Raw genomic sequence first — 22,599 nt, 5'->3', positions numbered from 1 at the left:
TTTCTTTCTTTTTCTCCTCTCTCTCTCTCTCTCTCTCTCTCTCTCTCTCTCTCTCCTCCCCACCCCTCATCTGTCTAGCTCCTGGTCAATGATTTTCCCAGACCTAGGCCCAGGCCAACTCTTGTTTTGTGGAATTTCACCCAGGTCCCAGTCACTGGCCCTCACGCAAACCGGGCCTGAAAATCGGGCCTGAGTACAGAATTGAGTCGGGCTTCCTTCGTAGGGGACTCCTGCAGCCCGAGAAAGGCTGTGAATTGGAAGCCCAGGCTGCAGGCAGCTGGCGCAGCTTTGAGCAGGAGCTCCGAGAAATCTGCTCTAACTTGGGGTCCCTGCTGTGAGCAGCGGCACCAGCCAGGTAACCCTGTTCTCAGTGGTACACACCGGCTACCCACCAGGGAGGCCAGAAAAGAGGGCGTTTCGCTCAGACCTCGGGCCTTCCCACAGGCGTGTCCTCCATACTCCGAGGGATGGCCGAGGTCCCGTTTCGTTTGTAAACGTGGAATTATGATTGCTATTAATAAAAATATCTGGCCCAGTAGCCCAGCGGAATGAACCCAGCATTAAATGGCTCCGAAGGGCCTCGCCGCCTTTTCCCCACACCAAATGTCCCATTCATCCCTTGTCCTGTTCAGCAATGTCCGTGGCCCCAAGCCCGGTGCGTCGGAGGGCGGGGTGCGTCTGGCGCCCGGCTTTACTCGAGATGCCAGGCATGGAGAGGGCTAAGCCGAGGGAGCCCCAGCCACCCCCTCATGCAGTACCCGCTCCCCCACCCCTCCTGCCCACCGCCTCTGTTTTCTCGTTTGGAAAGAAATGGAGGTAAAAACCCGTTTTATGGGGGAACGTAATTGTGAGCGGGATGCGCTCTCTTTAGAATCGCGTCCTCCCAAATGCTCCCGCCGTCCCATTACCGGAATGGGGACCATTCGGCTGCTGCAGATAGGACTTTCTCTCCCATTCTTTACTTTATTAGCCAATCAAAGTGGCTTCCGAAAGCCATTTGTGATTTGTGAAAAATAGTATCTTTCGAAATGCTGAGTTGAAGCATCTCGCTCATTGCTCCTTGAATTTATTATTCTAATCTCAACCGTAGAGGTGGAATAATGCAGCTATTAAGTTGGGGGGCAAATTCGTTTCTCTGGATTAAATTTTTTTTCCTCCCCACTCCCTCATTGCATCAGTCAAGGAAGGTGCGGACCTGCAAGAGATCTGGGGGTGGGTGAGAGAGGTAGTGAGTGTCCTGAAGGGCTCCTTGAGGGACCTTTGGATACGCGAGTGGTTTGGTCTCCCCAGTCTTATCTTCCCCAGATAAGATGCCCTAATGACTCCCTGCTGACTGGGAAAGTTACCCCGTCCCAATCAGGGAGAACTCAGGACAGGTTGTGCCACAGTCTAGAAGTAAAATTTCCGGTGAACTGCCCGCAGCGCCGTCCCATTCTCCCTGCTGCCCATTGTGAAAAGCTGGGCCAGCGCTTCCTTGTCGTAATTTTTAACTACCTGTTATAAAATTTATGGGTGGGTTTGTAAAAAGAAACGAGTTCCCTGCATCCGGCCTAGGGAACTGCTTTGCTTACTATGGAGGAAGTTTGGGGAAAGCATGAGGTATCCCCTCTTGGTCAGGGTTGAGGCACCCAGCCATTGAGATTCCCATGCCAGCTTGATGCGGGACCAAGTGGAAAGCTGCCGGCCTTCAAATCTCGAGCCCGTGGGGAGAGTGACCTGGCTGCAGCCCCTCCCCCGGCAAATAGTCTCTATGGGGGAACTTATTCTGGACTCACCTTCAAAATTAGGGGTCTGGAAAAACAGGCTGCTCGAAATTTTAGCACAGAAGGTGGAATTCAGGGCAGTAAAAGGTTATTTTTTCAGGCCTCGGTAGTACATCCCAGCTGCCCAGACATTGAATCAGGAAATTTTTCTGAGAAAGGCAGGGGGGTGTGGGCAATCTGACACGATCCAAAAGGCTTACTGCCTTGCACCCCTCCCCGCAAAAAGGAAGTAGAGACCAAGATCTTGGGGCTTTAATTTTATTTTTAATTGTAAAAAGATTTCAAATAAGCCACCATTTGAACTGGGAAAGGAAATTAGGGATGGTCTTGGGGGAAAATGTCATTCTCTCTAAGAAAGGGACCCCGGGGATGAGGGTCGTTTTGAGGGTCCTAGAAGTTGCCCCCAATTCTCACCTCTCCTGCTGCACTGCAGGCTTGCCCAGGGTAGGTCTAGTCCCCTAGGTTCTTCAGACCACTCCAGGTCAGGTTTGGTTGGGTGGCTGCCAGTGGTCTTCGACTACTGTTCCTGTCTAGGGTGGAGTAGGGGCTTTCAGGGGTACTCCATAGAGGGGATGTTGTTCTCTTACTAAAAAAAAGGGGGGGGGTAGGGAGGCACCCTTTCAATCCCTGCAATTCACCAACCATCACTGCCTCAAGGCCACAAATCTTTGCAAAGCTTTGAATTCCCCCTGATCCAACCTTAATGCCCCCATTTATTAAGGACAATATTTAAAACTCGGCAAGCCAGGAGAGGCAACTGACCCTCAGTGCTTGAAGCTTTCTTTCGTCTGGGCGTCCGCCCTCAGCTCTTTCTGCGCTCGCCTGCAGCAGCCTGGCCCGTGGGGAGTGGGCGTTGGGGGGGGTAGGTGTGGGGTGGGGGTCCGGGGATGCTCCCTCTATGAGAGAATTGGGTAAACATGGCGACCGCGGCGCCCATTTGCACACGCTACACAAATGCATCGCATTCCCGGTTGTTTGCAGAAAATTTACAGCTGAGTAATAAAAGTTTACGATCGACTCACAAGTTGGATTGGCCACAAGAAGTCATGTGGATTCCATCCATGAACGTGAACTTTTTATTGTGGTTTGTCCGTTCCGAGCGCTCCGCAGAACAGTCCTCCCTGTACGAGCCTAACCATTGCCAGGGAAACCTGCGCTGGGCGCTCCCTTCATTAGCAGTATTTTTTTTAATTAATCTGATTAATAATTATTTTTCCCCCATTTAATTTTTTTTCCTCCCAGGTGGAGTTGCGGAAGCTGGGGGCAGCTGGGGAGGGTGGGGACGGGAGGGGAGAGACAGAAGTTGAGGGCATCTCTCTCTTCCTTCCCGACCCTCTGGCCCCCAAGGGGCAGGAGGAATGCAGGAGCAGGAGTTGAGCTAGGGAGCTGCAGATGCCTCCGCCCCTCCCCTCTCCCAGGCTCTTCCTTCTGCCCCCTTCTTGCAACTCTCCTTAATTTTGTTTGGCTTTTGGATGATTATAATTATTTTTATTTTTGAATTTATATAAAGTATATGTGTGTGTGTGGAGCTGAGACAGGCTCGGCGGCGGCACAAAATGAGGGAAGACGAGAAAGACAGAGTGGGAGAGAGAGAGGCAGAGAGAGAGGGAGAGAGGGAGAGTGACAGCAGCGCTCGGTAAGTGTTTCCTTATTGGTTCAAATATGTAACTAATGGTCCGTAGCTGGGTGGCGGTTTCAAGATAAGGACAGCAGCGGCTTGTCTTGGTTAGGGAGAAGAGGGGGCTGGCGAGAGGGTGGGCGCGTAGTTAATTATGGGGAGGAAAATTGGAGGGGGGAGAGAAATGGGGTTAAACTGGAATACTGGTAACTGGTAGTGGGGCGATTGTGTTGTCCTGATGTCACTGTGTGCCAAGTTGGGGGTGGGGAGGCAAGGGAACAGCACCTGTGGGGCTCAAGCCGGCGGTCTAGGGCGCCAGCTCTCTGCTGCCCACTGTGTCAGTACCTGCTTATTATAGATCTTCGGCCTCTTGGCTAATGGAACTGGGTCGGAGGGGACCTGGAAGCTCAAGCTCCAGGCAGGAGAGAGAACCTAGAGGCTGTGCCCATTGCCCCCTAAGCAAAGTCAGCCCCCCAACCCCCAAACAAACTTTCCAGCGTCCCCTCCCTGTCTGGCAGCCCCCTCCCTCCCAGAGAGCGCGACTGCTGGAGCTCACACATGCGCAGTGTGGGCCCAGGGCCGGGCCGCCGAGCAGGAAGCCGGAGCAGCTAGGCGGCTGGCGGGGCCTGTTAATTGGCAATTAGAGGGGAGGCTGGTGGCTGGTGCGCGTCAGCCGAGAGGAGAGCGTCTGCCCACCCCCTGCTCCCGCCCCCACTCGGGCGGATGGAAGGGTGGGAGGTGCCCTGCGTTGGGTGGAGGGTGGAGGTTGTAGGGTGGGGGTGGGGGATGCCCTACTCAAAAGCCATCTTGTGCTCGGAGAAAAGAGGCCTACCGGCTTTCCCTTCCCAGGTCCGGCACCCCTCACCCCAACCGCGGCCATCCCAGCCGGGATGCCCACTGGACCGGGATGCCCGCTCGCCACGCATGGCTGCTCTGGGCTAGGACCTGCCTCGCCTGGGGCGGAGGTGGGAATGGGGAAGGCCCTAGGTTGGGCGGGGACAGGCCCAGTCCTCCTGGCAGAGTCTGCTAGGTACTGTGGAGGCAGTGAGGATTCCGGGGGCTACTGGCTTACGGGGTAGGGGCGTCAGGCTGGGGCGGCTGGAGGGTCCTGGGCACTCGGGATCTCTCTAATAATTGGTGCTAATGGCCTGTTGTATAGTCTTAACCCGACGCATATGGTTTCATAACACAGTGGCTTAATTTCTTCCAAATGTACGTGGCCCTGAATGTGTTGCACTTTGATATATGACCCCGCCCTGCTCCCCGGCCTGGGTCCGAGGCTCCGAGGCGGCCCCTGTAAGTGTGAATTTCTGTTTATAAACGGCGACGCACACGCAAACGCCTACACACCCAGGCAGACACACTCGGAGGCGTGGGGGAGCATATTCCAGACGAGGCCCGAGAGAGCCTGGGGGCCAGACACACCTTCAATCTAAGCCAAGACACCCCCCCTACCCCCACCCTCGCCCAGAGGCGCGACTGGGATTCTGCGCCAAGTCCCAGTGGGGGAGGGGATCGCTCCACGATTTCCTGTTTAAACCCTGACCCGTCGTCTGTGGGGGGGGGGGGGGGGCGGGAGAGGGGGAAGAAACCTGTTTTTATCAAATTTTTAAAAATACAGTTTGCATTCAGATCAAACCGCTTGGGCCAGAGCTGACGGTTAATTTTATCTCCCCTCCCCCCACAACCCCCTTCCCTTCCGTTTCTGCCCCCCCCAAAATTCCCTTTTCGCAGCCAACATAAAGGCCTCTGAGGTATTCTCCCGCGGGAAGAAATGGCATTTTCTCTCCCCCCCCCCCCCCCCCCCCCCAGTAGGACTTGTGTGTCGGCAGAGGCGTCTGACGAGGGGCTAATTTCGCGTTCCTTGTTTACGATCGAGAAAAGCGCTTGGCTCTCCCCAAATGGGCCCAGCCCGCCGCCTGCTCCGGCTGCCGCGCGCTCTCCCGCCGCTCAGGCACGGCCCAGGGGCTGACGCCCCGAGGATCCAGCCTGCGGCAGGCCGGAACCCGGAGTCTGTGGGACCTGAAAGGGGCAAAGGGAGTGCGGTGGGACACAGGAGGGGCCCCGAGAGGCCCGAAAAAGGGAGCCTTTCTCCTGGCGTAATGTGGGAATCGCCGACCGGTGAGGCCTCTATTTCTCTCTTTCGCCTGCATTTTGTCAGCCCCCGCCCCTGTGGATGGCCACTGATGGGGGGGAACACAAGTGTCCTTTGTCCGCCCCCGGAAGAAAACCTCTTCCAGAGAAGGCCATGCAGGCCAGTGGAGATTCACCTGGAATATTAGAAGGGCCCCCTCCCACCCGAGGGGCGGGCCTGGGCGAGGCTGGGGTATTTCTCTTAATCCTAGAACGACCTCACTGAGTGTGCCCACAGCGAGATTTGGGGGTGCTAGAGTTCGAGGTTGGCCGCTTAACAGCACCATCCTGAGGTGTCTTTATATAATATTTTAATTGATTTTCTGTCCCTTCCTGGCTACAGCCCTGCAGCTCCCCCACCCCCATCCTATGCCCTTCACCCCAGACCCATCATCCTTAGAAGACAGAGGCAAGCAGAGAAGGCATAGCAGCAGCGACCGGCCCTCTGTTTTCATTTTCCACTCTGGCCAAGGGATAAACTGGACCCCAGTGGACTCCAGCACCAACTCTGCTTCCCAGTTACTTTCGATTTTCTTTCCCTTCTCCTTCTTTCTCTCCCTCTCTGGCATTCAAACAGAAGCACAAGAGGACCCACCAGTGGCAACTGTCAGCCACCTTGCAGGCCACATTCCCTGCTGACGTGGTCCTTACTGCAGGAGAGCCCTTCTGTGATTATCTAATAATAGCCAGGGTGGCTGAGAATAGAATCTGGCTCAAGGACTCTGCACACCCGGGACAGAGACACTGAATCTGTGGGTCAGGGCCTGGCAACATTCCTTGGAGCCTCCCCCTCTGAGCCCACTCTTTGGGCACACTTAGGCTTGCGTGCCCCCCTTACGAGGGGCTTTGTCAGCCCTGCCATCCGCTGTATTTCATGTGCTGGTTCCTAGCTAAGGAGAATTGGGCAGAACAAACCCTTTCTCTCCCTGGTCTGACAGTTGTGATCCCGACAGAATGCAACCTTGTTTGGAGAAGGCGACCTTGTTGGGTTGGCTGTGTTCTGAAACTAGGCTTGGGAGTGTTATATATTTATTATATACAGGCTTAAATGTACAGACTCAGGCTTATGCATGAATACATACAGACTCGTATTTCCTTGGTGGTTAATTGTATATTACCATTGCCACTATTCGCTCAAACACCATTTTATGTGCATGCAAAATTTTGTTAGTCCTCACTAGATGAGAGTGGACTCATGGAGGCACAGGGTGCACTGAGCAGGCCCTCTGTGCATGCCCTGCTGGAAATATGTGCGCACTGGAATCGGAGTATGCAGGTTCCAGTAACCAATGGATGCCATAAAGGCTTTCTCAGACCTTATTGCTTTTGTTGCCCGAGCAGCTGGACTGGGAAGTACTAAATACCTTCTGCTTTCTCTCCACACCTCCTGGCAAACTCTCCCAACTTAGAAAGTATTTTACGAGGGAGACCAGTTGTCTTGAAATTGAGTTCTGCGGGATTCTTTTCACGGGTATGGTGGAGCTGCAAGCAGTTCTGAGTAGTCAGGGACCTGGCACTGGAAGCCTCACTGGAGCGATGAAGGGATCAGAGTGGTTAATAAGGTGGCCTCTGGACAGTGATCTGGGGCGGCTGCTGGCCAGGGTGCTTGGAGAAGCTTGTGGAAAAGGCAAGCCAGAAGGGGTAGGGTTGCAGTGAGTATCTGTTTCTCCCCCTGCTTGCCCCAGCCGGCCGCTCACCCGCCCCAGCCCGATTTGCATCCGTGGTGGCAGATCGGGAGTTCTCTAAGGTCCCCCAAATAACCAGATCTGGTTACTGGATGAACTGTGTTTTAATCCTCTTCGCTATCTGAGCCGGGGCAAGACCTGGTCAGGGAGACAGCTGGTCTGGGCAGCACGGGAGAGGACGCTGGGCCCGCCGCCTGTGGCCTGGAGCACTGAGTATGGGCTACTGAGGCTGAGAATTGATGGGCCTCCTTTCCCAGCCTTTTTCCCTTCCAGAGACACAAAAAGATAGAGCAGAGGGGAAATATCAATGTCAGTGGAAAACCCCATAAAAGGGACCAGAGTGGGGCTGGAGGGGTTTTCCGCTACTCTCTCTAGGTGATCGGGTTCCTCCCAAGACTCTTGTCCAGACAGACTACACCAAGAGGTATGTAGCTTTCTTCCACCTTCCTCCTGCCCTTCACGGAGGGCATCCTTAGGCTTTCTGGGCCTTGGTCACCCCAGGCACTGGGGTGACATTACCCCAGGATTGTGCCCCTCGCCCAGCCCACGGCCTCTGCCACGGTGCCGCAGACGCTCCTGTTTATTGTGTCTGTGAGTTGTTTACTTGTTTTGTCTGCTGCCACCCTGCGTCAGAAACCCGCCAAACCAGCGAACTCGCCCAGGAGAACAAAGTGCAGCGCTATCCCTGAACTCCCTCCCCTTTCCAGCAACCCCCTCCTGCCCTCACAGGCTCCTGCATTCTCCCTTTCGGAGGGAAGGAAGCAGAAATAGTCTTAAAACAGGGCAGCTGTTTATAGGGTCAGGGGAATTATGGGGACACCATAAACCTCTGGGTGTCCCTGTGGTGGAGAGACTTCTGAGCAGCCCTTCCCTTGCCTAGGCTTTTCTTCCTTCCCTTAGTGACCACTTGGTTAAGGGGGCCACACTCATTGAGAAAGTTGAGCCCACCCCCATCAACCCAGTCCCCCACTACCCCACTCCTTTCTGCAGGAGCTTCCCTGAGACACAGGTTGTTGGGTTTTAAATCATGGTAATGCTGGTGGATTCATAAAGCTAGATATAGCATTTCATTCTCCTCCCACACTCCCTCTCCTCAGCCCCCCAAAATTGCAGTGAATTTAAGCAAATCCTACAAAATTAAATTGCCCCTTTGCTAAAGATCCTATATGTCTCCAATCCCGCCAGGTGTAGAGTCAGATAGTTGGCTTTTGGCCTTTAATTTTGCTCCTGGCTATTAAATTTAAAAGAGTATCATCGAAGTAAGTAATATTCTCATTTCTGAAATTAATTTTCCCCTCCCAGTCTCTCTCTCTCTTTTTGCCAGCATAGATTAAATGGTTCTTTCAGATCTGCAAACAATAAAGGATAAAATTATTTATAGGGAAATGAGGATGCTGTTTTATTTTTGGCATATTGTTCCAGAACATAACAACATTTGATTTTCAAGCAGGAGAAGTTAGACAGGGGGAGAAAGAGGGGGAAAGGAAAAAACATAAAGGGAGGGCGGGAACCCACACACAAAACTTCTGCCATGTATAACTGGTAGGACATTTACAATTTCTATATGATAACTCACTGTGATGTCATAATACCGAGTTCTTCAATTTTATAATTCTCATGAACCTCTCAAATGGGTCCAAGCAGTGCTTCATGTGGAGGGGTATAGAAGAAGCCAGGAGGCTGGGGATCCTTTGACCCAGTGCAGAGCAGCACACCCCCTATTGCGGCTTCTTCCTCATATGACATCCTCTTGAGGCCCTATTCTGGGGGCTGAAAATATTCTGGATATTCTGCATTTTAATTTTTCTCCTGGTCAAGCAGGGCCACTTGCTTTACCCCCTCAAGTGTCCCTAAGCGTCTAAGCTCTCTCCCCATTCCCAGCTCACAGAGAGCTGTGTCCCCAGGCGCTCCCCAAGCCCCCTCCTCAGCTAATACTCAGCTGCTTGGAATAGAGGTGGGAGGCTTGGGCGCCAGCCCCAAAAAGCCAGAAATGATTTTTTACAGATGGAGCTGGAAGGGGGCTCAGGGCTGAGTGTGATGGGGTAGAGATGTTTGGGACCTATTTTACGTTTTAACCGTAAGTCAGGAAGTGAATTGAGAAGCCAAACAAATGCCGATGTGAGAGTTTGTATCTGCTGATGGTAGCAGCAATAAGTGAAGTGCTGGTAAGGAAAGGTCAGGCAGAAATCTGGAAAGAAAGAGGGGAGAGAGGAAATGTGACATGAGTTAGCAGAGCCCCTCCATATACCTTTCTTCTCTGTTTAATTGCAATAAAGCAAAAGCAGCTCGGGTAGCCTCTCAACCTCTTAGCTCAAAAGAGGAGTCACCAGCACAGGCCTCGGAGGTGTTTGGGGGCAGTTCTCATGCCCAATCTGGCCTCTTCCTCCTTTCCTCCTCCCTGCTGATCCCCAGCTCCCTTCAACTGGTCAGCCCGGGCCCTGTCCCCAAAATATTAGCACCCCCAAATGGGATCCATTTCCGTGTTAGGTGTGTCAAATTTCACTTCTCTCCATGCCTAAACTTTGAAAGGAGGAGTGTTCCTTTTTGGAATGCGGTGTGTGTAGGGGGGGCAGGTTTGTGCTCAGACAGCTTCCCCCATCATATCTATTGGAAACTGGAAGCCCCTTAGGTGAGCCATGCTTTGGTGTTCTTAAACAGCATTCCCTGCATTCAGGTTCTCTGGCAGACCAGGAGGCTCTCTTTGCGATCTGATCCTTTGACTAGGAGTTCCATGGAGATCAAAGGAGCTTATTTATACACAAAACACCAGGCATTTGCAGTAGAATTTATTTTTTAATTTCTAAATAAAAAAGTCTAATCATAGACCAATCGGGCCAACTGAGCAGTCGCTCCAGAACAGCAAAGCCTTAACCAAATAGTGTGATTGTGAGGGGAGCTGAGCAATTACTGAAACTCGGCTTTCTCCGTAAGAGGGATTTTAGCCCTCGCCCAGTGGCACAAAAGGGGCCAGCGGGGCAACCGTTCTTCCCTTGCTCAGAAAAGTGAGAATTGGGGGTGGTGGGGGCAGGGTCGGGCAGCTGCGGTCGCGTCCAGGCAGCTGAGCACCCAGGCCAAGCGCTGAGGCTGAGCACTGAGTCCTGAGGCTCCAGTGCTTAGGTGCCTAAGCAGCCTCCGGAGGCACCGAGCTGTGGTTGCCGCGCGGCAGCCAGGAATGGAGTATGTGTGTCTGTGTGCGAGGGTTGGTGAGTTACAAACATCCGCGCAGAGTTAGGGGATCTGGGGAGAGTAAGGAGACAGGGAGAACACAATTAAGGAGGACCTCTGGAAAATATTGTCCCCAAATAAAAATTCCAGATCTCATCCCGCTCACTTCAAATATCCCTCCCCAAGAAATTAATATATTTCCCAGAGCTGAGTGGAAAGCAAAGCCAGCAAGGTGAGGCCTGCCCACGAACTTCTTCAGGCTGGGTCCAGTCCCACCCACCCTTTCCCCAGTTCAGAGCTCACAGGCCCCCAGCCTTTCCCTGGCCTAAAGGGGAGTAAGGTTGGAGTGGTAGCATTTAACTTGCCTAGGGAAATCCCCAAGTGCCCAGGCTGCAATGCCACCCTTATCCTTGGGGACTTCAGGCCAGTGACTGCACCCCACACAGGTCCAAGGCGCAGGCAGTAAATTTCTCTCCTATAATTAGCGCTATCAAAAGCATGTGTTTTACATTGGAGAGGATTGGAGAAGCAAGTGGCAACTTTTCCCTTGTATTCTTTTTCTGTGTTTTTTGAATTCTGTTTTTGAATCCACTAATTAAAGCTTCTCTGAAAGTGAAAATCTGCTCTTGACACCAAGCCCTTTCCGAATGCCTGATTCGGGAGGCCAAGGGGCCAGAGCAGCAGCAAGGAGACCTGCAAGCCTGATGGGGTTGGGGGTAGTGTTCTCTGATTTCTCTAGGCTCGTTTTATAGAAACAAAGAACAAGTTCTCTCCCTTCCTTCCCAAGACTTGTGCATATTTACAGAGCACAACTGCAGTTTTAATAAAACATCTGTTCTTGCTTCTGCTGATGAGTTTCCATAATTGTTTTCAGACAAATTTAACAGGAAAATATAAATATATTTAGAAAAATCTAAGTCCCAGCTTTCCCCCTATAGACAGCCTTCTTTTGCCAAAAAAAAATTAACATGAAATGGGAAAAAGAAAATATAATCCAATGTAGGGAAGATCGGGCTCATCTGACCTGCTCTCCCCCCTTGGATCGAATCCTTTCAGCAAATTTCAGCTGCATAATTAAAGATCTAAGAGAAAGCAGAGGGCTTCTTTCCTCAGGAATGAAAGGTAATGGGGGGGAGTGTGTTGAAAATTAATTTTGCCAAAAGTCTTTAAGCAGTGGAGAAATTTATTTGTATTTCTGTTTCCCCCTCTCTCCCCCTTCCAGCATTTCTGCCTTTTTCACCCAGCAGCTGGTTTCTGTTCATTATAAATCGGCGAGACCTTTCAGTCTCTGCCCTCTGTTTAGGGACGTCATAAAACACTTAACTTTCCGGGGCTGAGGCTCACATTCTGCTTCTCAGGTCGCCAACCTCCCTGAGCCCACTGACTTTAGGCCCTAATAGAGAATCTCCCCAACTTTGGGGCCCCTTTCCTCTCCAGACATGGTTGAGGAGGGGCTCAAGGAAACCTAGGCATCCTTGCTGGGGGCTGTAGTCCATGCTGCCCCAGAAGCCCCTTCTTTCGTCCAAGGTCCTTCCCTCCCCCACCCAGACATAAAAGAGATTTTTAAATACATAGAAAATCAACACTCATTGAAGGCGAAACCTCATTAAGACATCATATCTTCCATCATTCAATTTGTTGTACATTGCAACAATTTAATATCTTGAAGGAAATATCACTGACATGATTTATCCCTCTAGCAATCTCTCTTTCTCTGAAATTGGAGGGGGAGATGGAGTTACTCTCTCTTCCGGCCTCTTCTACTTGTTACACCACTACCCTCAGGGCAAAAAGGAGGCTGGGAACTCTGAGAGAGGCTACTTGTGTCCAGGGGTGCACTGACTTGTTCCCTAGCTCAGCCCCCAGAGTACTCCTGCCTTGTTGTATCTCCCCCACCTCTTGCCCTCCAGGGGGCCTGAAGCCTCAGCCAGCTGTTGGAAACCTCTGCTCAGGCATGCCATGAATTCGAGGACAGCTGGATTCTAGGGCAAAAAGCAACTCACATTGGTGTCTATGTTTGTGTACCTGCCAAGTCACCACAAAATGAGATAACTCATCTAAAATTTTTTTTCTTAATTTAAAAATCCTCTACCCTTTCCCCTTCATTTCCTTGGGGAGAAGAAAGTGTGATCTAGAAGGAGGAACCTTTATAATTATAGGAGTCTTTCCCCTTCCCTTCCAAATACTGACAAATTTCTGTCCTTTCTGGAGGATTGGGGCTGTATTTTTTTAAACCAACGCCAATTGTCTGGCAGGAAGACTCTTCAGCCGCCTAACGAGGTTCATGTATTAACTAACATGTTGTCTCCACCAGCTCCTGCACACTGTCTGCTTTTGGGTTCGAAACTTTATTTTTCCCCCCTAGCGACACTCCAGGGAAACCTTAACGTTACAGAAGATGAATAAACGAGTTTTTTCTCAGCATAGTCCCGTTTATGGCTTTATTGCTACCCATTGATTACTCCGCTTTGTTACACAGAAGGAAAAGATCATAAAATCCGGCGACATCCGGGTTCTTGTTATAGCCAGCTTTCCTCTCCAACCCACCCAAAAATGGTGGTGGTGGGGGGGAAATATGAGCTTTCACTGCTCCCTGCACACTCCCCACCACCCCTCTTTGTCAACTCAAAGCATTTCAGCCTATATCACGATATCAAATTAAGTTTGGACTAATCAGGAGAAAACCCCCATCTGCACACTTTCCGCTGTTTCAGTTCGCCCACTGCGTCTCCCTCACAAGCCTCAGATTCAGCTGCCTTTTCATAATCGTCTTTTCCCCTTTTTTAGCCCCAAGATGGGGGAATAAAATGGGGGTTGAGGCTGCTGAGAGGCCCATCCCCACCAGGGGTGACTGGCACTTGGGTGAGAGCTCCTTAGAACCCCTTTCTGAAGTCTCCAAGCCTCATAGCTCAGGTCCAGGGGCGCCTCCACTGGTGGTGCCCTGAGTCTGGAGGGGGCAGGGGGGCTTCTGACCAAGGCAGGAGCTTGAGCCTGCAGGAAGGTAACTGTCCATCAGAGCCCCACCAGCCTTCTCTTTCTGGCTGGATCTTATGTGAATTACCCCACCGGCCCTCACTGGCTCCAAATCATAAATTCTCACCAACATAAACAGGAGTTGATGTCTCTAGAAAGATTCTCAGAGTTTTCGTTCTTCCTTGCTCTCTCTCTCTCTCTGTCTCTCCCCCTCCGGTGCCACCTCCCTACATTTTACTTCTTTTTCTCCTTTTTCTATTGCATTTTTATAAATTTTCCCTTTTAGGCAAAAATGCTGGAAGAGTTTTCCCAAAAGAGGGATCCTGAGGAGGAGGCAGAAGGGAGCCAGGAGGCAAAGGAGAGCAGATGCGTGGCCCATTTGCCCACTTCAGCTCTGCCACTGTACCCTGAAGTCTTGCCCCTTTAGACCTAGTTGTTCCCCACATCCCTACTACATTCAAGACTCTCAGCCACACTCTACTTACTCAGGGGAACAGGTTTTATGAAATTTCTTTCTACTTTTGATTTTTTTTTAATTATTGGAGAAAAAAATACTAGTTTAGTGAGGGACTCACTCCATGGAGTGTCAAACCGGGATTTCCTGCAGGATTTCTGGGGACCCCCTCCTGTGCTGGGAGGGAGTTCCTCCCATGGAGAAATCAGGATGTAATTTTAGAAGGGGGCAGATATAAAAGATGAAACCAGATTGAAAATACAGGGGTTTCTCTAGCCCTGGCTCTGGCCACAGCACAGCAAAGTTAGCTGGGGCTGAGAGATTTCCTGGTAGTACAGCTCTCCTTCCCTGAGTTCCAAGGCCCTGCTCAGGGACATGCACCCCTCCTTCACCACCAAACCAGTTCCTTTACATATATATTTTTAAAAGAAATCCAAGTCTTACTTTCAAAGCACACACTTAGTCTCAACTAGGGAATCAACAGAAGCAGAAGCGATTTTTTTCGCCCTTCTTGACATCTGGCTTGCGATTGGCTGGGAGGGGGTCAGCTGACTTTGTCATTTTGTCTGTCCTGGATTGGAGCCGTCCCTATAACCATCTAGTTCCGAGTACAAACTGGAGACAGAAATAAATATTAAAGAAATCATAGCCGACCAGGTAAAGGCAAAGGGATGAATTCCTACTTCACTAACCCTTCCTTATCCTGCCACCTCGCCGGGGGCCAGGACGTCCTCCCCAACGTCGCCCTCAATTCCACCGCCTATGATCCAGTGAGGCATTTCTCGACCTATGGAGCGGCCGTTGCCCAGAACCGGATCTACTCGACTCCCTTTTATTCGCCACAGGAGAATGTCGTGTTCAGTTCCAGCCGGGGGCCGTATGACTATGGATCTAATTCCTTTTACCAGGAGAAAGACATGCTCTCAAACTGCAGACAAAACACCTTAGGACATAACACACAGACCTCAATCGCTCAGGATTTTAGTTCTGAGCAGGGCAGGACTGCGCCCCAGGACCAGAAAGCCAGTATCCAGATTTACCCCTGGATGCAGCGAATGAATTCGCACAGTGGTGAGTTTTACAGCTCCGAGATATAAATTAAATAAACTGAACTGGCTTTATGATCGGCTTCCCTAGAAGAACGGGCGGAGAGAGTTTTTTATGGCCCCATAAAAACAATCACGCTCGTCTCCTCGCCCAGACAGGGCCCCCTCTTCTGCCCCCTCAGCTCGCCTCTCGCTTGCTTGCAGGGGCCTGGCCCCCTTGGCCCCTGACGGATTGGAGGGCTCCAAGGCGAGCTGAGGGGGCAGGAACAGGGCAGGGGATGAGGGGAGGGAGCAGAAGATAAGGGAGCCCCCAAAGTCGAATCAGTCTGAGGAGAAGGGAGGGCGAGAGGAGAGGCAGAGAAGTGGGGAGAAGTTTCCAAGGTACTAGGATGCTTAGGGAGATGGGGGAGCCCAGTCCTTGAGAAAGGGGGCCCTCATCCCCATTATCTGGGATTTTTCAAAAATCTGCTTTTAGACTTGCAGCTTTCTGTTTGCCTTTTGCCCCGCCCCCCCCACCCACCCCGCACACCCCACACACCTTTCTTTGGGACACACAGGTCCCACCTTATGGGAGGTCTGAATGAAGTTGGGGTCCTCGCTGTACCTCCAGTGGGGGTGGGGCAGGGCAAAAGGGAGAAGGCTAGAGCCCTAAGGGGGCTGTGAGCTGCTGGCCAGGTTGGGAGGGTCAGGACTTTGCTAGGCAAAACAGTCTGCAGAGGACGCCTTGCTGATTGCTTTTAGTGTGTTTTGTGCCCGGATCTTTAGGGGTCGGCTACGGAGCGGACCGGAGGCGCGGCCGCCAGATCTACTCGCGGTACCAGACCCTGGAACTGGAGAAGGAATTTCACTTCAATCGCTACCTAACGCGGCGCCGGCGCATCGAGATCGCCAACGCGCTTTGCCTGACCGAGCGACAGATCAAAATCTGGTTCCAGAACCGCCGGATGAAGTGGAAAAAGGAATCTAATCTCACGTCCACTCTCTCGGGGGGCGGCGGAGGGGCCACCGCCGACAGCCTGGGCGGAAAAGAGGAAAAGCGGGAAGAAACAGAAGAGGAGAAGCAGAAAGAGTGACCAGGACTGTCCCTGCCACCCCTCTCTCCCTTTATCCCTCGCTCCCCCCCAACTCTCCCCTAATCACACACTCTGTATTTATCACTGGCACAATTGATGTGTTTTGATTCCCTAAAACAAAATTAGGGAGTCAAACGTGGACCTGAAAGTCAGCTCTGGACCCCCTCCCTCACCGCACAACTCTCTTTCACCACGCGCCTCCTCCTCCTCGCTCCCTTGCTAGCTAGTTCTCGGCTTGTCTGCAGGCCCCTTTCCCCGTCCAGGCCTTGGGGGCTTGGACCCTGAACTCAGACTCTACAGATTGCCCTCCAAGTGAGGACTTGGCTCCCCCCAATCCCTCGACGCCCCCACCCCCGCCCCCCGTGCCGAGAGCCGGCTCCTGGGCCTGGGGCCTCTGCTCCAGGGACTCAGGGCCCGGCCTGGCAACCGGGGAGGGCCGGAGGCCCAAGGAGGGTGCGCCTTGGCCCCACACCAACCCCCAGGGCCTCCCCGCAGTCCCTGCCCAGCCCCTCTGCCCCAGCAAATGCCCAGCCCAGGCAAATCGTATTTAAAGAATCCTGGGGGTCATTATGGCATTTTACAAACTGTGACCGTTTCTGTGTGAATATTTTTAGCTGTATTTGTGGTCTCTGTATTTATATTTATGTTTAGCACCGTCAGTGTTCCTATCCAATTTCAAAAAGGAAAAAAAAAGAGGGAAAATTACAAAAAGAGAGAAAAAAAGTGAATGAAGTTTGTTTAGCCAGTAGGAGAAAATAAATAAATAAATCAATCCCTTCGTGTTACCCTTCTGTATAAATCCAACCTCTGGGTCCGTTCTCGAATATTTAATAAAACTGATATTATTTTTAAAAGTTTATACCGGGAATTCTGTTAATTTGCTCGCCCGCCGGCCTCGGGGTGAGAGCTGGAGCAGGCTCCAAGCGCTCCTGCGCCTGCCCGCCGCCTGCAAGCCCCCAGCCCTCTGTACTCGCCATTCCCGGAGCCCAGGCGCCCGGCCCCGGCCTTCTGTTCGTTCTCGCGATCGCACTGAGGGGCTGGGAGGCCTCTCTGGGCTCCCTGCGCGGAGCAACACACACACCCTGCGGCAAAAGGCTGCGTAGGATTTTGTTGCGGGGGGAGCCGGGATCAGTCGGTTTGGGCACCAACCCCACGCAGGCCTTTCTTCCTGCCTGTGGCAGCCAGTGTCCTCGGCGTCCGAACCCCGAGGCGCCCCGAAAGACCAGTAAAGAAGCACTATCCAGGCAGCAGGGTCTCCTCCGCCCACTCCCGGGAGTTGGAGGCGGGGGGCGCGTGAGAGCAAGCCCCAGGCCCGCGCCAATCTGGCTGTTGCGAAACGTGGCGGAGGCGGAGAGCGGAGGGAAAGAGAAGACCGCGGAACTGGAGCCCTGTCGGCAGGGATTGAGCGATTCAAGGACATCTCGAGAGAGAAAGCCTGGAAACTGAGCTCTCGCCTGCTCTGGGACTCCTGACGTGGCAGGGACAAAATTCCTTCTTCATTACAGCTCCAGCCGGGCTGGTTCCTTACTTTTCTCTCCTCAAACGGGTGAAGAGGCGGGTGAGGAGCGCAGCCGGACCCTAACCATTTATCAACCCTGGCCTTCTCTCTCCAAGCCTGGCCAGAGAAACCTCAGTGGGCCTACAGGGAGAGATGTTGAGGGGGGGTCTCCGGAGGGAAAAAGTCCTCCAGAGTTTTCCAGGCCCTTCAGATTCCCTCCAGCGCCCCCACCCTCGCCCGCGCCTCCACCAGTGAGGAGGGGGCCTTCTCCTGGCAGGGGCGGAGATTTCCTGGGAAGAAGCAGGCAGGAAAGTATGAGACTTGGGGCTACGGGGAAGAGGATGGGGCCGAATGGCTGCAGATACCCTGCGAAGGCTACCCAGGCGCCTGCCCTGCCCACCCCCCAGGTCCGCCCCATTCCTCTTGGTAGCTCAGAAATTGCTCTCTTGTGGACCTTATGGATTCAGGTCCCTGGAAAGCCTGGCCCAGAGACCCTTTCCCCAAAGGGCACAAAACGGGCCTTTTCCTCTGCCATGCTCACGTAATATTTGTGGAGGCTTCCATCTTGCTTCTCCATGCCCTCAATTAACATCTATTTCCTGTCTGAAACCTCTGGCATAGGTACCACATAAGGATCGCACACAGGGAGACAGAGCAGTCCTCTAGACCATTGTCTGGCTCTGTCCGTGTCCACATACACACTTGAAAATTGCCTTGTTGCCACTCTGGGGACCCTAGCATTGGTGAGGTCTAGCCAACTCCACCTGGCTGCTCACCTCCAGATCCATCCCAAACAGCCCGCAACACCCTCAGCTTCATGACCCCCCTATCTTGTTCTGACCACTCAGGATCCCTCCTAGGCGTTCTGTCTACCTCTTCAGAGGCTAATTCTACTTTCTCTTGCTGATAGGCACCTCTTCAGCAGTAGTGGGGCCTTAGGGCCTGCGAGGCAAGGGACTTCTACCTTTGGTTTAGGGAACCTAAGTTAAACCCCATTGGTTCTCCAGCCTGGGCATAGGCCACCTTACCTAACTAAATCCCCCTTCCTCAGCCATTTTTGAAGATTGGAAGACCCTGGAGGTTGGGAGAACGGGGCTTTCATTACAAAAAGCACTCTGTGCATTATAAGTGGGGCCTCATCTTTTCCAAATTTTAAATAGAATTTAAAAGGCTAGCTCAGGGGTTGCCCCAACAACCAGCTTCTCCTTCAGTGTAGGAAATCCAGCCACCGGAAAGCAAGCTGGCGCTCCAGGATGCAATTCCCCCATATGGGCACCAGGTGTCGCTGTGGGCTTGTTGTCCTGGCTACCCCCAATTCCAAGAACCATTTTTTTTCCTCCCCCTTCCCTCTTTCTCTCTCTCACTCCCTCTCCCCCTTGGTTGGGCTTTGCCAACATATCGAGATGCGTTTCGCCGGCTTCCATCACTAACCTCCGGAGGTCATCAAGCCAAATTTATGAGTGGCCGCTCGAGTCACGTGACTCTATTTAAGGCTCCCTTATTTGGGAAGAGCGCATAGGATAAAGAAAGAGATATCTCCACCTATAAATTGTGCACTTTGGAGAACAAAAAACCCCTCAACTTCAAAGAGTCACAAATCACCCTTAATCAAAAAGGGTGCAGAAATTTTTTTGGGCCCTCCCCGCCATGAGCTCCTACGTAGCTAATTCATTCTATAAGCAGAGCCCCAATATCCCTGCCTATAACATGCAAACTTGTGGGAACTATGGATCGGCCTCAGAGGTGCAGGCATCCAGGTACTGCTACGGCGGATTGGACTTAAGCATCACTTTCCCACCGCCTGCGCCTTCCAACTCTCTCCACGGGGTAGACATGGCTGCCAACCCCCGGGCTCACCCCGACCGCCCCGCCTGCAGCGCCGCGGCCGCTCCGGGACACGCTCTGGGCAGAGACGAAGCGGCTCCTCTGAACCCCGGGATGTACAGTCAGAAGGCGGCTCGCCCGGCGCTGGAGGAGCGAGCTAAGAGCAGTGGGGAGATCAAAGAGGAACAGGCGCAGACAGGGCAGCCCGCCGGACTGAGCCAGCCACCGGCCCCGCCACAGATTTACCCGTGGATGACCAAACTGCACATGAGCCACGGTAAACTTTAGGACTTCATTTTGCGCGCTCGGGTCCGCCTGGGTTTTATAGGCCATGCGGGGCAAATAAAGAAAAAAAACCTGCGGCCATAAATTTTACGATCCAGGCATCAATGGCTCGTAAAACTGTCCACTAAAAGGCTTAGAGGCTGTGTGCGCCCAAATTTACGACGACATAATTGGATCATAGGAACAAAACGTGTATAAAAGGCAATATTCAATTTTTGGGGGAGAGGGAGGGAGTTAAAAAAATAGAGGGATCTGAAGGGTGAGGAGCGCGGGGCTCCAGAGCGGGGATCCCCCCGCGGCTCCCTCCCTCTCTCCCCTGCGGAGCCGGCTCCGCCGGCGCTTGCGGCTCCGGAGGATTCCAGCGACTCGGGAGGGGCGGGAGGGGGGTCCCCGGTGCTCGGATCTCGAGGGTGCTTATTGTTCGGTCCGAGCCCGGGTCTCCCTCTTCCCCCCAACCCCCCCTCAGCCCCTCCGGCTGCAGAGTGAAGGCTGCGGTGGAAAGTTTCCTGCCTGGGCGGAGGCGCCTCTCCCGGGGCTGGGCTGGGCTGGCCCGCCTGCGGCCCGCGGGGCCTGTCTTGCGGCTCTCGCCTCCTCTCCCTCCGGCCGCGGGTGGGGGCCTGGGCTGGGGTGGGGACGGGGGAACGCTGCACGCTATTCACCCCTTCGTGGCTTGGGGTGGGGTTTATGTTCCAGAGACGGACGGCAAGCGGTCCCGAACCAGTTACACGCGCTACCAGACTCTGGAACTCGAGAAAGAATTCCACTTTAACCGCTACCTCACTCGCCGCAGGCGCATAGAGATCGCCAACAACTTGTGTCTCAATGAGAGACAGATCAAGATCTGGTTCCAGAACCGCAGGATGAAGTGGAAGAAAGATTCCAAAATGAAAAGCAAAGAGGCTCTTTAGAGGCAGTGGGGGAGGCCCGCAGAGCGCGCCCCTAGCCGGTTCCGGTCCCTGCGCCTTTCCTTTTCGCCTTTCCTCTCTATATTTCGGGGCGGGGGCAGGTGCTGGAGCACTGGGCTCCGGGGCCTCACAGACAAAAGCGCTTTTCCTTGGCATTCCTCATCCCTACTGACCCAGGGTTCCCGCGGGGCTGTCCGCGCTGCCCCATCTCCCCTCAGCTCGGCTCAGCTCGGTACCCGGGGCCCAGGGCAAGCTCCGTAGGGCTTCCCTGGAGGGCTGCGGCGTGCAGGCTGGCGCTGAACGAACCTTGGCCTGGGCCGTCTCTCCGTCTCCCAGCCTCAGCGCGGCCTTCCCGAGTTAAGGTGGGCCCGGCCCGCGCCACAGGACCCTCGCCCGACCCTCTAGCCTCGCCCTCTCCTTTGTTCCCGGCTGGATGGGTTAGACAGCTGAAGGCTGGCGAGAGTCTGGCCCCAGACTCGGGGTGCTTCCTTGTAGCGACTAAACTAAATTTTCACTTATGAATGATTTGCATATGAAAGGAGAACATCGGCCTAGGGCCCCCACGGTTGCTCTATGCTTTCCAAACCTTATCTCCACAACCTCTTCCCCCAAAACCCAGGAACCTCCCCAGCCTGCGCCTGCTGCATGCCCTCTCAGGCCGGCAGCCCCAGCCTGCTAGCTAGCTCAACTATTGGGGTTTCCTGGCACTGGACCCCAGCAAGTGGTCCTAGAGGCCCTTTGCTGTCCCATAGTCCCTGCCACGACTTTCTGTGCCCTCCTGACCCATTGCTGTTGTCCAACTATTTATTGACTCTGGGTCTTTCCTGAAACTATATTTTGTCATATCAAATAAAGAGAGAACAGGACTAAAGATGCAGTGGCTCCTGTCTGTTTGGGGCATGTATTGGGTAAAATTGTCTAAATGGGCTGTGAGATGTAGAAGGAGACCCACAAACTTTAAGCCACCCCTTTAAAAAATTTTCTAGCATCTAGGGGCAGTGAGTAGAGGGAGGTGAAATTGAGCTCCTTTCCTGATCCTTGGCTGCAACAAGAGCCTCTGCGGGAAGAGAAGGGCACCTAGGCCTCGGGTACTTGCTTTTCCCATGCTGTGTCTGTCCAAGGCCTTCACGCCTCTGCCCTCCATGAGGCCTCTGGACTGGCAGCAGCTCCCACTCTATGCCAAAGCTGCGGTGCAGGAACCAGTGGCTCCGCCATGCTCAGCCTTAGGCCCTTCTGGGCCTCTGAAGATCTTTCCTGGGCCTAGGTGGTCCCTGAGAGGCCTTGCTGGACATAGAGGGAGGGCTGAGCCCTCACTCTAGGGACCCATTTGGTCCCAGAAGGGCCTCTAGAGAGAGGTGATATTGCTTGGTAAGGGGGTGTTGGGAGAGTTGGAGGAGGTGTGCCTCAGTATCTAAGATACTGGGGAAGAGGGAGCAGGGAGGACAATCTGCAGCGTGTATCAGCCTGGCAGGAAATGTTCAGACTGTTTCCACCACCTTCTAGGCCCTCGGGCTATGCAGGACAACTAACTGGGAAAGGAGCTGCATAGACCAGTGCTGGAGTCGTGTCTGTTTGCCATCATTTATCTCAGTCTCTGGGATTTTGTGTGGAGGGGAGGATGGGTTAAAGGTGGGGGTGAGAGGAGGCAGATAATTCAGGTAGTGTCTGAGGCTCAGGTCCTTCTCCAGGCTCCTGGGATGGGCTGGGGGAGGAAGTACCTTACAGTAGAAACAAATGTGGGAAGGGTCCATAAAACTTTACTGCATTTCCTCTCCCACCTCCCGCAACGGGGTGATTTCCTGGAGCCAAGCCTAGGCCCCCCACACTGGTGGGGTGAGGGTCTGGAGCTGGGCTAAGGGATTGCACCAGCAGCCAAGAAGAAAGGGGAGCAGAGAGGTTCTGGGGAGGGGCAGGGGAATATTTATGATTATTAATGCTGATGCTCCTTGGCTTTATTATAAGGACTAACTTCACTGCATCCCACTGCCTAAGCTACCCATTAGTCATTTTTTAAAAGACCCAAGAGCCTTTCCTCACCCCATGCTTGGCACATAGGCAGTCTCAATAAATGCTTATTGAACAGTGCCCATTAACTACTACCCTTCCCCTTCGCACTGCACTCAGGCCAGGTTAGGGCGCCTGTTGTCTCTCCTCAACTTGCACACAGCAGTCAACCC

General features: G+C 53.1%; 3 protein-coding genes across 4 annotated transcripts in view; all 3 read left to right on the top strand.

The window, feature by feature from the left end:
• Window positions 1-2,869: 2,869 nt before the first annotated feature.
• HOXC6 (homeobox C6) lies at window positions 2,870-16,769 on the top strand. 2 transcript variants are annotated; one of them, XM_032173530.2, is made up of 3 exons: window positions 2,870-3,399; window positions 14,517-14,862; window positions 15,603-16,769. In XM_032173530.2, exons 2-3 carry the CDS (start codon window positions 14,709-14,711, stop codon window positions 15,908-15,910), a joined length of 462 nt encoding a protein of 153 aa, XP_032029421.1. In that variant the 5' UTR covers window positions 2,870-3,399; window positions 14,517-14,708; the 3' UTR covers window positions 15,911-16,769. The 2 variants fall into 2 exon arrangements, with proteins under 2 accessions (XP_032029421.1, XP_032029420.1); XM_032173529.2 differs by lacking the exon at window positions 2,870-3,399 and having other exon boundaries at window positions 14,382-14,862.
• HOXC4 (homeobox C4) overlaps window positions 2,870-22,599 on the top strand; it is a 39,749-nt gene continuing 20,019 nt past the window's right edge. Inside the window, exon 1 of the mRNA XM_032173524.1 lies at window positions 2,870-3,399. The gene's annotated coding sequence lies outside the window, so the exon portion shown is untranslated. The remainder of the gene's footprint in view (window positions 3,400-22,599) is intronic.
• Window positions 18,983-21,293, top strand: HOXC5 (homeobox C5). The gene is made up of 2 exons (XM_032173531.2): window positions 18,983-19,509; window positions 20,211-21,293. Exons 1-2 carry the CDS (start codon window positions 19,056-19,058, stop codon window positions 20,423-20,425), a joined length of 669 nt encoding a protein of 222 aa, XP_032029422.1. The 5' UTR covers window positions 18,983-19,055; the 3' UTR covers window positions 20,426-21,293.

This window comes from Hylobates moloch, unplaced genomic scaffold, assembly GCF_009828535.3.
Source record: "Hylobates moloch isolate HMO894 unplaced genomic scaffold, HMol_V3 SCAFFOLD_13, whole genome shotgun sequence".
In the NCBI taxonomy this organism is placed as follows: Eukaryota; Metazoa; Chordata; class Mammalia; order Primates; family Hylobatidae; genus Hylobates; species Hylobates moloch.
This window is presented reverse-complemented; position numbering and strand designations above follow the sequence as displayed.